The 14,065-nt window shown below is 38.2% G+C and overlaps 1 protein-coding gene across 1 annotated transcript in view; it reads left to right on the forward strand.

The window, feature by feature from the left end:
* The window catches only part of LRRK2 (leucine rich repeat kinase 2), a 97,955-nt gene that overhangs the window by 68,179 nt on the left and 15,711 nt on the right, over window positions 1-14,065 (forward strand). The window contains 11 exon segments of the mRNA XM_042469621.1: window positions 393-580; window positions 793-947; window positions 1,875-2,021; window positions 2,782-2,973; window positions 3,851-3,997; window positions 4,859-4,959; window positions 6,400-6,590; window positions 7,591-7,751; window positions 9,161-9,331; window positions 12,947-13,047; window positions 13,587-13,781. Coding sequence (XP_042325555.1) covers window positions 393-580; window positions 793-947; window positions 1,875-2,021; window positions 2,782-2,973; window positions 3,851-3,997; window positions 4,859-4,959; window positions 6,400-6,590; window positions 7,591-7,751; window positions 9,161-9,331; window positions 12,947-13,047; window positions 13,587-13,781 — 1,749 coding nt within the window.

The raw sequence follows: 14,065 nt of genomic DNA on the forward strand, positions 1-14,065 counted from the left end.
GGGTTAGGAGTGCCCACCTCCCCAAGGCTTTACTCATGACTACTGCCAAGTGATTCTTTTCCAGTTAGGGCTGGCAGCAATCATAGTGACCCAGCAGCAGCATTAGCAGAGCTCCAAGTCTGCATGGCTGACTTGCTGGTGTCACCATCTTAATTACACCACTACCAATATATTTGACAAGGCTGTACTGCTGAGTTCTGATGTGGGTCAGAGCTATGCTAACATTTCTTTGCTGGGCCCAGTTGTTCCCCAGCCCAGTCCTTCTAGGATGATCTTGATGATGCCAATGTGCTCTGTGAGGGCTCGGATATTTGTTAAGTTTGACTCCATCCTAAGACTGAGCACAAACAAATGGTATAAACATTGTTGCAAGCTTGGTTTCTTTCTCATAGATCTTGACAGTGAAGGTTGAAGGCTTCCCTAAGTATCCAAAGGGAATCATAAAGCGCTCTGATGTAGAAAAATTCCTGCTAAAGAAAAGCAAATTTCCTAAAATTTACATGTCACAGTACTTCAAGCTCCTGGAAAAGTTCCAGATTGCATTACCACTAGGAGAAGACCAACTCCTTGTTCCAAGCAGGTAAACAAAGACCTGAAAGCCTAGTTAAAATAATGTTGTGTAGATATAGTTTGCTTTCCGTGTAAATGTTTGAGTGTTGTCCACTAGCCTGTCATTACAGAGGAAATTTAAGGAAGATAATTTGTGTATATTCTGGCTGCTGCTGATTCTGGCTGTCAGCTTTGGAAAAAGTAAATTCAGGAAAATTAAAAGCAATTGTTTTTTTCTTACAGCTTATCAGATCACCGGCCTGTAATAGAATTGCCCCACTGTGAAAACTCAGAAATCATCATTAGGCTGTATGAGATGCCTTATTTTCCTATGGGATTCTGGTCCAGGCTAATCAACAGGTTACTTGAAGTGTCTCCTTATATGCTTTCTGGAAGAGGTACATTCATTTCTATTTGGTTCTAACACTAGGGTTATCCAGAAAGGAAAAAAGTTCCTGGATGTATCTGCCAAACTTTGATTTTTCATTTCCTTCTGTGCTGCCCATATTCAGTTTGTGTAAACTATATAATGAACAACATAACTCCTTATTAGAATAGCCAATATTTGATCATGTGGAAGGCAGTAAGAAAAGTGGAAGGCTGAATTACAGGTAGATTGATTTAATTAATAGGTTTATCCAGAAAGGAAAAACTCCCTGAAAGTATCATGACTTTCCTTTTTTTTAACCTATATATTCATGGTGTTGCATCATGGTGTATCATGCAGAACATGTTCAGGGGGGCAAAACAACAACAAAATGGCAGTGTTTTCTAGCTATTCCCTTCATCCAGGTGCTCCTGTGAGAAACATTAAGAACTAAAGGGACCAAACTAGATGAAATAGAATTCACTTTGAGACAGTAATTAAATGTTCTAATCCAAGTCTGTGAAACTACAGAAAGAAGTCTTGCTTCTGATTACAAAGAAGCATTTTGGATGAAGCGTGGGAAAGAAAAATTACACCTGAGAAATTTAGACTGAACAACTTTCAGTGAAGCAAGAGATTTAATTGGGCAGCAGCTCTGTATACTGAATTATTGCTCTGCTATATTGAAGTTAGCTGCTATAAGAAAACTGCCCACATATCAGCTGCCTTTGTCTTGGGCCTCTTGATTCCTCAGCATAGTATTTAGCAGTTGTTGGCTTTAGGGTCTCGCAAAGCAAGAAGTAGCAGCACATATGTGAGAAGGACAGACATAATTTATTTTTAAAAGAAGTAATGTTTGTTTGTTTATAAATATTAAAATTAATAGTGTGTTACAACGGTTACAGCAGGAAAATAATCTTACAAAACGATGTTTTTTTCCTTTTCCCTCTTTCTTTAGAACGAGCTCTTCGTCCTAACAGGATGTATTGGAGGCAAGGCATATACCTGAACTGGTCACCAGAAGCCTACTGTTTGGTGGAATCTGCAATTTTTGAAAACAATCCAAACAGTTTCCTAAAAATTACTGTGCCTTCTTGCAGGAAAGGTTAAACTTGTAAACATTCTATTCCATGGTTTGTTTGTTTGCTTGTTTGCTTGCTTGCTTGCTTTTTTTCCCTTTTTCTTCCATTGCTCTTCAGACATGTAGCATGTTCCTGTTTGAAGATTATCACTGTTCTGAACCGAAATTGGCTGTAATTCCAGGCCTCTCCAAGATTGGTACCAAAAATTGGAACACATGATTATTATAAGTTTAAGTGTTTATGATGGTAAATAATGCAATACCTGGTCTAAAGCATTCTGGTCCTTAAGATGATGGATTTCAGCATACTTCCATGGCAAGTGGTAGAATTAGGCCCCTAAGCAACTAATTATAACTAGACCTTACTGTGACCAACACTTGACAGCCTGTCACTTACTGGGTTCCTGAGCTGGGGTTCACACACACAAACATATGCATGGAGAAGGCTTGTGAAAGATGGATTTCCAAGGTTTATACAATACAAACGTGATCAAGGAAATTGAAGCAGAAAAGCTCCATCTCCTGTCACAAAAGCTATGAGAACTATACAAGTAAATTGCCAAATGGAAAGTTTACTCCCTTGATCTGCTCTTAGCCCTAGTTCCTTTCTTGGCCTTGAACTGCCAAGCTAAGCCTATTAATTACATCTTAATACTTTCTATGCTACTAGAAAGCTGTTATCATTTGGGCATGATGCTAACAAAGACTCTAGCATGCATTTGCCTGCTAGCAGATCACTACAAGTACACCACAGTTCCAATAACATTTTATTGGCTTTCTTCAGGTTGTATCCTCTTGGGGCAAGTCGTTGATCACATAGATTCTCTTATGGAAGAATGGTTTCCTGGCTTACTAGATGTTGATGTATGTGGTGAAGGAGAAACACTCTTGAAAAAATGGGCTTTGTACAGTTTTGAGGATGGTGAAGAGCATCAGAAAATATTGCTTGATGATCTACTTAAGAAAGCAGAGGAAGGTATATCTAGTGCTTTAAGCACAACTTTTCTACAATTTTTTTCACTATAGAAATGTATATATGTTAGTATCAACATCCTATTGCACCTAGTTCTTTATATTAATAAAAGTAAATATGTAAATTATGCCACTCTTATCATAATGCTACTTGTTTCTAATTTATGTGCAAGCCAGTTCTTAAGTTTCTGTGGTTTTTGTCCATGCATTTGAGAAAATCCTTATATGTACCAGAAAGCAGTACAGTTGTTTCCACACAGAACATCAGGTCAGCTGGTAAATTCCAGAATTATCTTATGTAACAGCAGATAGAAATATGGTATGTATTGCAACTCTGAGCACATTGCAGTACAGTGGTACTTGTCTATTTTCCTTCTTCAGCAGAAAATATTCCAGCTGGCAGAAGGAACAGAGTTGGTATTACACAAATAATACAATACATAAGTCAAGATCTTGTACCTTGCAAAAAAAATTCCAGAGTTTAATGATGGAAGCATGGTTTTGGATTATATATATAGAAATTTTCTGTTCGCATAACATTTGACAATAGATTGGTATCTTTCTTCTGAGCTGGTTAAAAAAAATTGTGCTACTTACCATTTTAAGGAAGCATAATACATTTATTATTAAGATACATTTATTCAATATTGCATTTTAAGTATAGTGTAAGTTCTCATGTACAAATAACAGATTATTATTATATTTATTTATATCCCACTCCCCCTCCCCCAAAATGGCACTTAAGGACAATTTAAAAGAATACAGTTTAAAACATACAAAAGTGAGCATTAAAATAGGATTGAAATGTTGGAGAGGTGCTATTCTATCTGCTAATTCAATGTATTGCATTTCTGCATGTTTGTCTCCCCTAATTCACATAGGTGACCTCTTGGTTAATCCAGATCAACCAAAATCTACCATTCCAATAGCTCAGATTGCTCCTGACCTGATCCTGGCTGACTTGCCTAGAAACATCATGTTGAACAATGATGAATTAGAATTTGACCAAACTCCAGAATTCCTTTTAGGTATCTACTATTTTTTTTCAGTTTCCTATCATGAGAACAGTTTTATCTCTGTTGTAGCAAGAACAGTTTTACCTCTATTTTAAAGCAAATGAAATTCTTAAAATATTTAATGGAGGCAGAAATTTTATTCATTTCAATAATACAGAATCGATTAAGAGCACAACCCAACGCAGTTATAATGGCTTAAATTTTATTAATTTCAGCTCTCTCTACATGCATGGCTGTGTTTCTTTATGGTCCAGTTGTGTTCACATGTGACTGAAAGAGATGTTGAGTGCTTTACTGTTCAGACCACTGTTTTAGTGTGATGCTTTAAACTGCATCTTGTGCTTGTAGATGAGGGTTTATATACAAATATGTATTCATACCCTGCATGTATAATGCTACTGATGCAAGGAGGCAGAAAGCAGTGAATCATTGCTACAGCCCTCAGTCATTTGTGTTGCACACCAGAATGATGGTTTCTATGTTTTTTTAAGCAATTATATATTATTTGAATCAAGATCCATGGTTTTATAAGAGCGATGCTATCTTCAGCAAACACCCAATGCACCCTTATTCTTAATAAACCCTTGTATTTTGAGATGACTAAAATATTAATTTAATTATAATTATTTAATTAATTCTAATGATTAATTCTGTCAGCCCAAATTTGTTCAGTAGTACATTGACTAGTACATAACATAGCAGAGGAAGGTATATCTAATGCTTTAAGCACAACTGTTCTACAAATTTTTTCACTATGGATATATAGAAATAATGTTCAGCATGTTTGAAAAACAAATCTTGTCACACCCAGGAAGGTTCACTGTTCATGCACAGTTAATTTCTAACATTGCCCTCTATTTTCTTTTGAAAAAGGTGATGGTGGATTTGGATCTGTATACCGTGCCTCTTATGGTGGAGAAGAAGTAGCTGTAAAGATTTTTAATAAGCACACATCCCTTCGGCTTCTAAGACAAGTAAGATACCCTGCTTTTTAGTGAGCTATTTTAAAAATGCATCAAAGCCAAAGGTCTCAGTTGTTTAAAAGAAGACGCATGGTTCTGTATCTTCTTTCCTTTCTAAATATCTAGAAGGTAATGAGGACTGGCTGTCAATTACCAAACATCATCCAGTTTTGGTATGAAGTAAATTCCAACTTAAGATGCAGAGTCAGCATTTCTCCATGATACCCAGGTGATTATGGTAGCTGGGAATGTTTTGGTCAGTAGATACCCTGTGGAGTCCTTTTGCCCTTTATTGAAAGAAACAGGCTTAGCCACAATTATGCATGCCTTGGAAACTTCAGCGTTATAATAATACAGAAAGTATGGGTGCAGAAAGTATGGAATGTGAACCTCATGTGGCCTCAGTTCCTTTTTGCAGCACTGCTCCCACATTTTTCCTGATTCTTTTCAGGTGGAAAACACTCACTAAAGGGAAGCTGCCACTCCGGGAAGCCTCCAAGAGCATTGCATTTGTTTAAAAAAATCTCAAAAGTCCATAAATACCTGATCAGACCCAGAAAATTAGGTAGTGTAATCCACCATGGAGGCCACTCTATCTTTGATTTCCTTCTTCCCTTGATACTTGATAAGGTCCCAACATGCCTGAAGGAGGCTATGGTAAAACCTCTTTTGAAAAGGCAGCCCCTTTGAAAAATGCTGAGAAACTTCATTTGGCCCAAAGAGTTGCAGCCAGGCTGTTAACTGGGTCTAGCTACAGGGAGCACACAACTCACTTGTTGCAAGAGTTCCACTGCCTACCGGTCCGTGTCTAGGCACAATTCAAAGTGCTGGTTCTGACCTATAAAGCCTTATACTGCTTGGGTCCAGGCTATTTGAAGGACCGTATCTCCTGTATGTGCCTATTAGGGTTTTAAGGTCATCTGGAGAGGACTTCCTCTCTGCCCCACTAGCTTCTCAGTCCCATTTGGTGGGAGCAAGGGAGAGAGCATTCTTGGTAGCTGCTCCCAGACTTTAGAACTCCCTCCCCAAACAGGCCAGAATGACTTCGTCCTTGCTGTCCTTCTGGCAGCAAGTAAAAATATCTTTCTGCCACCAGGCCTTAACAGACTCTTGAGGTTGGTACTTTTAAAGGTCTGTGGTGCTGGATTTCAAGGTTTAAGGGTCTGAATATAGTTTTATTTTTACTGTTTTAATCTTTTACTATTTTAACTATTAATTTGTACTGTTTTAAGCACTTTTATCTTATATATTAGATTCTGTTTTTAATGATGCATTTTAATTCTCTGCTAGTTTAATTCTATTTTAATACTCACTTTTGTATGCTTTTAATTGTATTGTTTTTTCATTTGTAAGCCATTTTGTGTCCCATTTTGTGGGTGGGGGGAGCAGGATAATAAATAAATAAATAAATAATATTGACAATGCATTTCACTTGGAACTTACTGTCTTTAGGAACTTGCAGTGCTTTGTCATCTTCATCATCCAAGTTTGGTGTTCTTGCTGGCTGCAGCAGTGCGCCCCCGGATGCTTGTCATGGAATTAGCGCCAAAGGGATCTCTGGATCGATTACTGCAACAAGACTATGCAAGTCTAACTAGAACACTCCAGCACAGAATAGCTCTACATGTAGCTGACGGCTTAAGGTAAAACAATTTGAAGTGCTTGCTGCAGTGCATTTAACAAAACAAAAACAAAAAAGTTTTCCATCTCAAGGCATATTTTAAACGTCTTAGTTATCTGTCTTTTAATTAATGCTCACTTTTAACTAGAGAGTCCCTGGCTTGTATTTTTGTATCCCACTAGGGGTCTTGCAATGTTTATAAGTCACATATTTGTTTTTGGGTTGTTTTTGTGCCTTGATGTCATTTCTGATTTATGGCAATCCTAAGGTGAACCTATCATGGGGTTTACTTGGCAATTTTCTCAGAGATCACATATTACAGGCTTTTAAATACTGTATTCTGAATGCTAGAATCCTACAACAGCTTGGAACAAAGTGTCTCCTCAGTATCATATTTTAGCAAAAGAAATCCAGATTTTTTTTAAAAAATAATATTATAGGTGATCTTCCAATTCTGATTTTGTTTCAAGGAGCTGATGCAGGCCTACAGATCCTGTGGCTAAAAAAACTGCCTCTAGACCTCTGTAGCTTACCTAGAACTATTCCGTGTATCCTTTTTCCATTACAGCCTTATTTATAAGAGGGATTGTGCTCACTTTGTAAAGAAGGTGGATATGGAGTGCACATCTTAATTTAAAGGAAAAAATGGGAGGGTTTTTTTGCCACTCTTGCAACAATGGCAAAAATGGTCAGTAATGTATGTTGCACACATGCTTCATATTGTCCACCCCCACTGTATACTCTTGGTTAAGTGCAGGAAATATACTATGCAAATATCAGTATGACTTATTCAGTATTACTGCAAGACTGGCTGTTTTACTGGTAGTTTTGTTCCTACAATGAATCTCATGTGCAGCAGAGATGAAAAGGAGATCAGCATTGGTCAAAACATTAACAAGCCTGAAGTGATGTACACCTATTTTGAAGGCTGGGATGGGCAGACCTTAAATCCTGTGGATTGATAATCTTCTAATGTGTGGCTCCCATTTGTATTATTTCTAATATGTAGTGTTTCCTTGTAGATATCTGCATTCAGCAATGATCATCTACCGTGACTTAAAACCTCACAATGTGCTGCTCTTTACACTGTATCCTAATTCAGCAGTTATTGCAAAGATTGCTGATTATGGTATTGCCCAGTACTGTTGCAGGATGGGGATAAAAACTTCTGAAGGCACACCAGGTATGAAAGATTTCATAAAATTTATTCATATGAGAATACCATGGGAGTCTCTCTGGTACCAAAGTTATATGGATGAGGTGTGAGAAATCTAAGCACGGAGGAATCTGAGGAAACTCATGGACCTTTACCAGCCTGATTCTGTCCTTCATTTTGAGGGAGAAAAGATTGTCAAGGGATTAATTCTTCACATTGCATATTCAGACCCACATAGATCAGATATGCTGATGGTAAACAATAGTCTTTATAATTTTCCCTTGCATGAACATGTAGGTTTCATTTTGCACTGTCTCTTGTTCAGCATGTATGTAAAACTGCAAAGAAGTATAGTACAGTATACAGGTTTATTGTGAGAAATACTGTAGGTTACATTGCCCTTATCCAAAATGCTTGGGACCAGAACTGTTTGGGATTTCAGAGTTTTTTGAATTTTGGAATATTTGCACATACAGAATGAGATACTTTGGAGATGGGACTCAAGTCTGAATTTGAAATTCGGTTATGTTTCATGTACACCTTATACACATATACTGATGGTAATGTTTTACACAATGTTTTTAATAATTTTGTGCATGAAACAAAATTTATGTACATTGAACCATTAGAAGGCAATGTCTCAGCCACCCATGTGGACACTTTTGGATTTTGGTATATTTTGGATGCCTGTTATTCAATTTGATTTTAGAGTAGTTATCTGCCCTTACAGTAAGATAGCCTTGAACAACCATTCTCAACTAGATCTTTTCTAGATGTGTTAGATTACAACTGTGATCACCCCAATTAGCATGACCTGTGGTCGTTTTGACTGACAAAGATAGAGGATTGAGTACAAAATGTCTAGAGAGATCCAGGTTGGGAAAGTCTGGTCTTGCGAAGTTGTCTTCCAGGGTGGAATCATGCTGTCTCCCAAATATTATTGGATTCAATTCCCATCAGCCTCAGCCAGCATAGGTGTTGGTGAGGAATGCTGAGAATCTCATTCCAATAACTTTTGACAAGCCATATGATTCCTATTCCCATTCTCTTTTAACCACCTTTTTTACTTATCATTTTTTTGGTTTCTGTCTGTAGATTCTATGACCATACTGCATATGAGATTGTGGAGTCAGTGTAAAAGCCCTTCAGGGATTTCCATTTCCCTGCTGTCCTATGTGAATTATGTAAATATTATGCTTGAAAGAAAAAGAATCCTTATTGCTAGGAAATGATTTATGATCTTCATTTTACAGTTGCTTTCCAGAAACCTGTGTCTCTTTTCAGCCATAAATAGTGTGCTTTTTTGTTGTTATTGCTGTTGAGTTTCTACTGCATTTGGCACTATATAAGATTCCTAAATTAAAACAAGTACAGCATCTGCCTGGCAAGAAGCATAACAATTAACAATGTGGTGGGTTTTTTGTTTTCTGTTTTAGGATTTAGAGCACCAGAAGTTGCAAGAGGAAATGTTATTTACAATCAGCAAGCTGATATTTATTCATTTGGCTTGCTCTTGTATGACATTTTAACAGCTGGTGGGAGGATATCAGAAGGCATGAAATTTCCTAATGAATTTGATGAACTTGCTACCCATGGAAAATTGCCAGGTATCTATCTTTTTCATGATGTTTAACGTATGGATCAAGTGGTTGTTAATGCCTAGAGTAATGCTACCTTTGAAATAGTTTCCTTTTATATCAAGCATTCTGCAAATGCAGATTTGTAGTGAAGTAAAAATTTCAGGTGACATAGTGGTTTGGGTGTTGGAGTACGACTCTGTAGACCAGGGTTCAATTCCCGGCTTGGCCATGAAACTCACTGTGTTACAATAAGTTGGATACAGCTTGAAGGCACCCAGCAACAACAGCCAAGCATCTTGCAAATGCAGATGATTATAGTGAAATGAAGATTGCAGCTGGTCAGAAAACATGTATCCTGAAGCATTTTCAACTCAATAAAAACAATTATAATAAAACTGAGAATATAACGTTCTGTTAAAGTAGTGGGAACTGAGTACATGTGAATATTCTGTGTATTGTGCTGCCTAGGATTTTATGGAGGCATTTTAGAAACTGCAGAGGCCACAGTGTAACTGCATGGGGCACCAAGGCAGGCCAAGGTTTTTTGAATGATTAAGGAGCTGCTGATCCCTTGTCTATATTGGCACTGCTTATTTGAGTTCAATTGATTTCATTTTAAAGGTGTTAAATAGAAAACAGTTGTGGCTTAATTTGTTTCTTGTAGTTCTCTAGTCATACATATATCATGCTACACTAAGAAAGCAGTGTACCCTCTAATTTGTAGCTGTTGCTATGAAAAAGTACACTGTGGTAAGATGCAGGGATGAGATTTCAGCACCCTCTTTGTGATTTTACAAGTTAGTTTATGTATGACTTCAGCCTCTATAGCTCATTCGTCCGCATTAAGTGTCTAAGGCAGCTAAAACCAGTAAAAAATGAAATTAATATTGATAGGCTACAAAACAATATGAATACATATATCAGAAATACTTAAGAACAGCAGCTAACTCACTACAGTTAAAACCTCAACGGCTAGAATCAGTATGACAGATCAAAGCCTTTTAAAACCAGAAATTCCTCCCTGGCAGAGAGAAGGCTGTTTGAAAGAAGACTGATGAGAGAGAATTGTAGAGATGCTGGTTACAGAAATAGCCCAGCACTTGGACTAGTTACTTTTTTGGACTCTTGCTCCTAGAATCCAGTAGCTAGCACAGTGGCTTCCCACACAGGGAAAAGCAAATCACCTGGGGATTTTACTGTTGCTACTTTTACAGTGCAGTCAATTGATTGGGAGCTTTTGCTGGTGCAGGAACCTAATTTGGCACTAGAACTACCATTCAACTTGGAACAAATGTAAGAGGGGAAACAGAAAAATCCACAGTAAATTCATAACCTTTATAGCAGCAGATCCACTGTCTATGTTGGTTGGATTATTTTGGGAGTTGCTGTCCAAAAATGTAACTTGCCCAAGCTCTGGGGGGAGGGAATCCTCTTATATTCCTACCAAATGTAACTTTGATGTTGGTGGAACATGGAGGGAAGCCTCTCTTGAAGATCTTCAAACTTGGGCAGGTTCACAATGGAAAAGATGGCTCTGAACCATTAGGGTTTCAAAGCTCTTAGCCATTGCTTTGAATTGTCCCAGAGGTACCTTGAAAGCCAATTAAGTTGTTGGAAGAAACTATGTTAACTAGCTCCATTTAACACTTTGATCACTGCTTTCTGGACCATCTGAAGTTTTGGAACATTCAGAAATACAGTAGCTTCACATAGCATTGAAGTGATAACAAAGTATAACAGTAGGAAACATTTACCTTACTAGAACCAGTTCTAGTGGATGGGGGCTATTTTGGAAGCTCATATGGCATAGATCTTACAAGGAGCTTTGGTCTCTTTCCGTGTTCTGGCATCTATATAACTTTCCCAGATATGTGCTGGGGCTGCACTGACAAGGAAGCTGAGACTATGAGTTTACCTTCTAGGTTTACAGAGTAAACTGAGTCCACCCTTGGTTTCACTGATATGCTCATCTTGTTTATTTTCCTTGTTTAATGTCCTTGTCATATAAAATGATCTGTGGAACACCATGTGGATTTTGAAGAACAGAATGGCTCTGGTATGTGTGCAGGGTCTGCATCACGTACATTTAGGCAGGAGTGTGGCAGGAGTTTTATTAACCTCAAGAAAAGGTCAAAGAAATCTCTCTGAAAGCAATTGATATTTAAACTGAAGAGAAGAATGTTACAGATCCTGCTAAAAACATGATACCATTTATTACTGGAATTCCTGTAGCTTTGGAGTTATGACCAACGTGTTACAATTTGTAATTCACATTATTGTTAGTGTCTGCAGTGCTTGGAGCCATAGGAGAGCCCCGTATAGTAGACTAGTTTGCAATACATTGTAAATAACTGTGTGGGTAAAGGATGACTTTTCACCCTGTGCACTGGCACTTCATTTCCCCCCCCATATACAGTAGTTTTTGAACTCTTTGCATAGCTGTTTCTCTTCCTAAAACCACTTTTTTCTTTGATACTGTAGCTTTATCAGTGATACAGTTCAAGACATCACTGATCTCTCTAGCCCTCTTCTATGAAAGCTGCATGCACTCCTTGTGATCCTAATGACCAGAAGCAAGTGACCCTCAATATTTTTAATCTTGTACAAACATGTCCAAGACGGAGCTTCTTATCTTTCCTCCTAAGCCCACCCTTCAACACTCCTTTTCTGTCTCTGTGGACAACATTTCTATTCAACCAGTCCAGCAAGCCCGCAGTCTTGGTTTTATCTTTGACTCTTCTCTGTCGTGTATCCCTCAGATCCAGACCACAGCCAAAGTTTGTAGATTCTTTTTGTATAATATTGCCAAAATCCGACCATATGTCTCCGCCTCTACTGCCAAGATCCTGGTCCATGCCCTAGTGATCTCACGACTTGATTACTGTAACGTCCTCCTGGCTGGGCTTCCTCTTTCTCACCTCCATCCTTTAATTTCTGTCCAGCATTCAGCTCCACGCATTATCACTTCCACCCACTGCTCTGACCACATCTCCCTTGTGTTGGCATCCCTTCACTGGCTCCCCCTCCCTTTCCGCATTCAGTACAAACTCCTGCTGTCGATGTTTAAAGCCCTCCATGGGCTGGCCCCCCTTACTTATCAGACCTTATTTCTCCTCACCTTCCCACTGGGGCCCTCCGTTCTGGTAGTCAAGGCCTGCTGTCACAGCCCAGGATTTCCTCTGCCCCATCCCGGATTCGCCCCTTTTCACTCGCTGCCCCTCACTCCTGGAACCTTCTTCCCCCACGAGCAAGAGCCATTACTTCTTTAACCAGCTTCAAAACGGAGTTGAAGACCATTCTGTTCAGGGCAGCGTTCCCAGGCATTGCATAATTGTCATTTGCTATTTGATGTTCTTTTCTTGCCTGTTTTATTGAATCATTTCCTGTATTGCTATGTATTTTATATGTATTATCCTACTAGAGATGCCCCTTCCCCACCACCACTCCCTCTGTGTCATGTCTTTCTAGATTGTAAGCCTGAGGGCAGGAAACCGTCCAATTAAAGATTGTAAAGTTAATAATAATAATAATAATAATATTCCTGTGACTGAAGGGATTTTTGCAAGAGGAAACTCTGTTGCACTTAATACCAGCTTCTGTAGTTCTGCTTGATGAACTGAATCTCAGAAACTTACATTCTAGATCCTGTCAAAGAGTATAGCTGCTCTCCCTGGCCAGAAGTTGAAGATTTAATTAAGAAATGTTTGAAAGAAAATCCTCAGGAAAGACCTACTTCTGCACAGGTACATTCAACTGGGCTTTTCTTCTTCTTCTAATTTCTCTTCCACTTCCTCCTCCCCACTTGCTGGATTTTATTCTAAACCAAAGCCAAAAAAGATCATCATACTGACACCAAGGTAGTCATTATCAGTGTGGCATCCATCAACATACAGTTAGTCCTCCATTTCCATGGATTCTTTATCCACAAATTCAACCATTCATTATTTGAAAGTATTCCAAAAATGAATAAATAAATTCCAAAAATCAAACCTTGATTTTACCATTTTATATAAGGGATACCATTTTACTATGCCATTGTATTTAATGGGACTTGAGCATTCACATAACATTGAAGGAGATTGTGTGGTTCTTCAGATGTTGTTGGACTACATCTCCCATCAAACTGAATAGTATGACCAGTGGATGATGGGAGCTGATGCCAAACATGTTTATAGAGGGCTGTAAATTCCCACATCTCTAATGTACAGTTAGCAAAGTTTTATATAAAGGAAGCCAACAACCACCATTACCTATTGTTATTACTAATGTGCTTTTCTTAAAGGTTTATGAGATTTTGAACTCTGCAGAACTTGTGTGCCTGATGAGATACATTTCACTACCCTCTGCTTCTGTATCTGAATGCATGGTTGCTACCAATCAAAGTTGTAAGAAGACGGGCCTCTGGCTAGGTAGTGGGAACCTAGAAGAAGCACAACTGTCATTTATTGACTTAAATACAGATGGATACACTTGTCAGGTAAATGCTGAAATTGGCATTAATTAATAGTGCTGCAGTATTGGTGGATAATGAATTTGTATAATAAATGGAATGCTTTTTGTCTGCATCTGGGGAAAAGGAGCCATTAGTCCATGAAAATGAGTGTTCATGTATAGATTTCAGCAATAGAATTACATAATACCATATAGAGAAGCTGCTTTAATTGTGGGTTTTCAGTTTCAGTCTTCCCAAAACACAAGAGCAGAACCCATATAGCAGATGTGGGTTTTTTTACTCAAATACTTGTCAGCTGTGTGGTTTTC

Source organism: Sceloporus undulatus, chromosome 5, assembly GCF_019175285.1.
Source record: "Sceloporus undulatus isolate JIND9_A2432 ecotype Alabama chromosome 5, SceUnd_v1.1, whole genome shotgun sequence".
NCBI classification, from domain to species: domain Eukaryota; kingdom Metazoa; phylum Chordata; class Lepidosauria; order Squamata; family Phrynosomatidae; genus Sceloporus; species Sceloporus undulatus.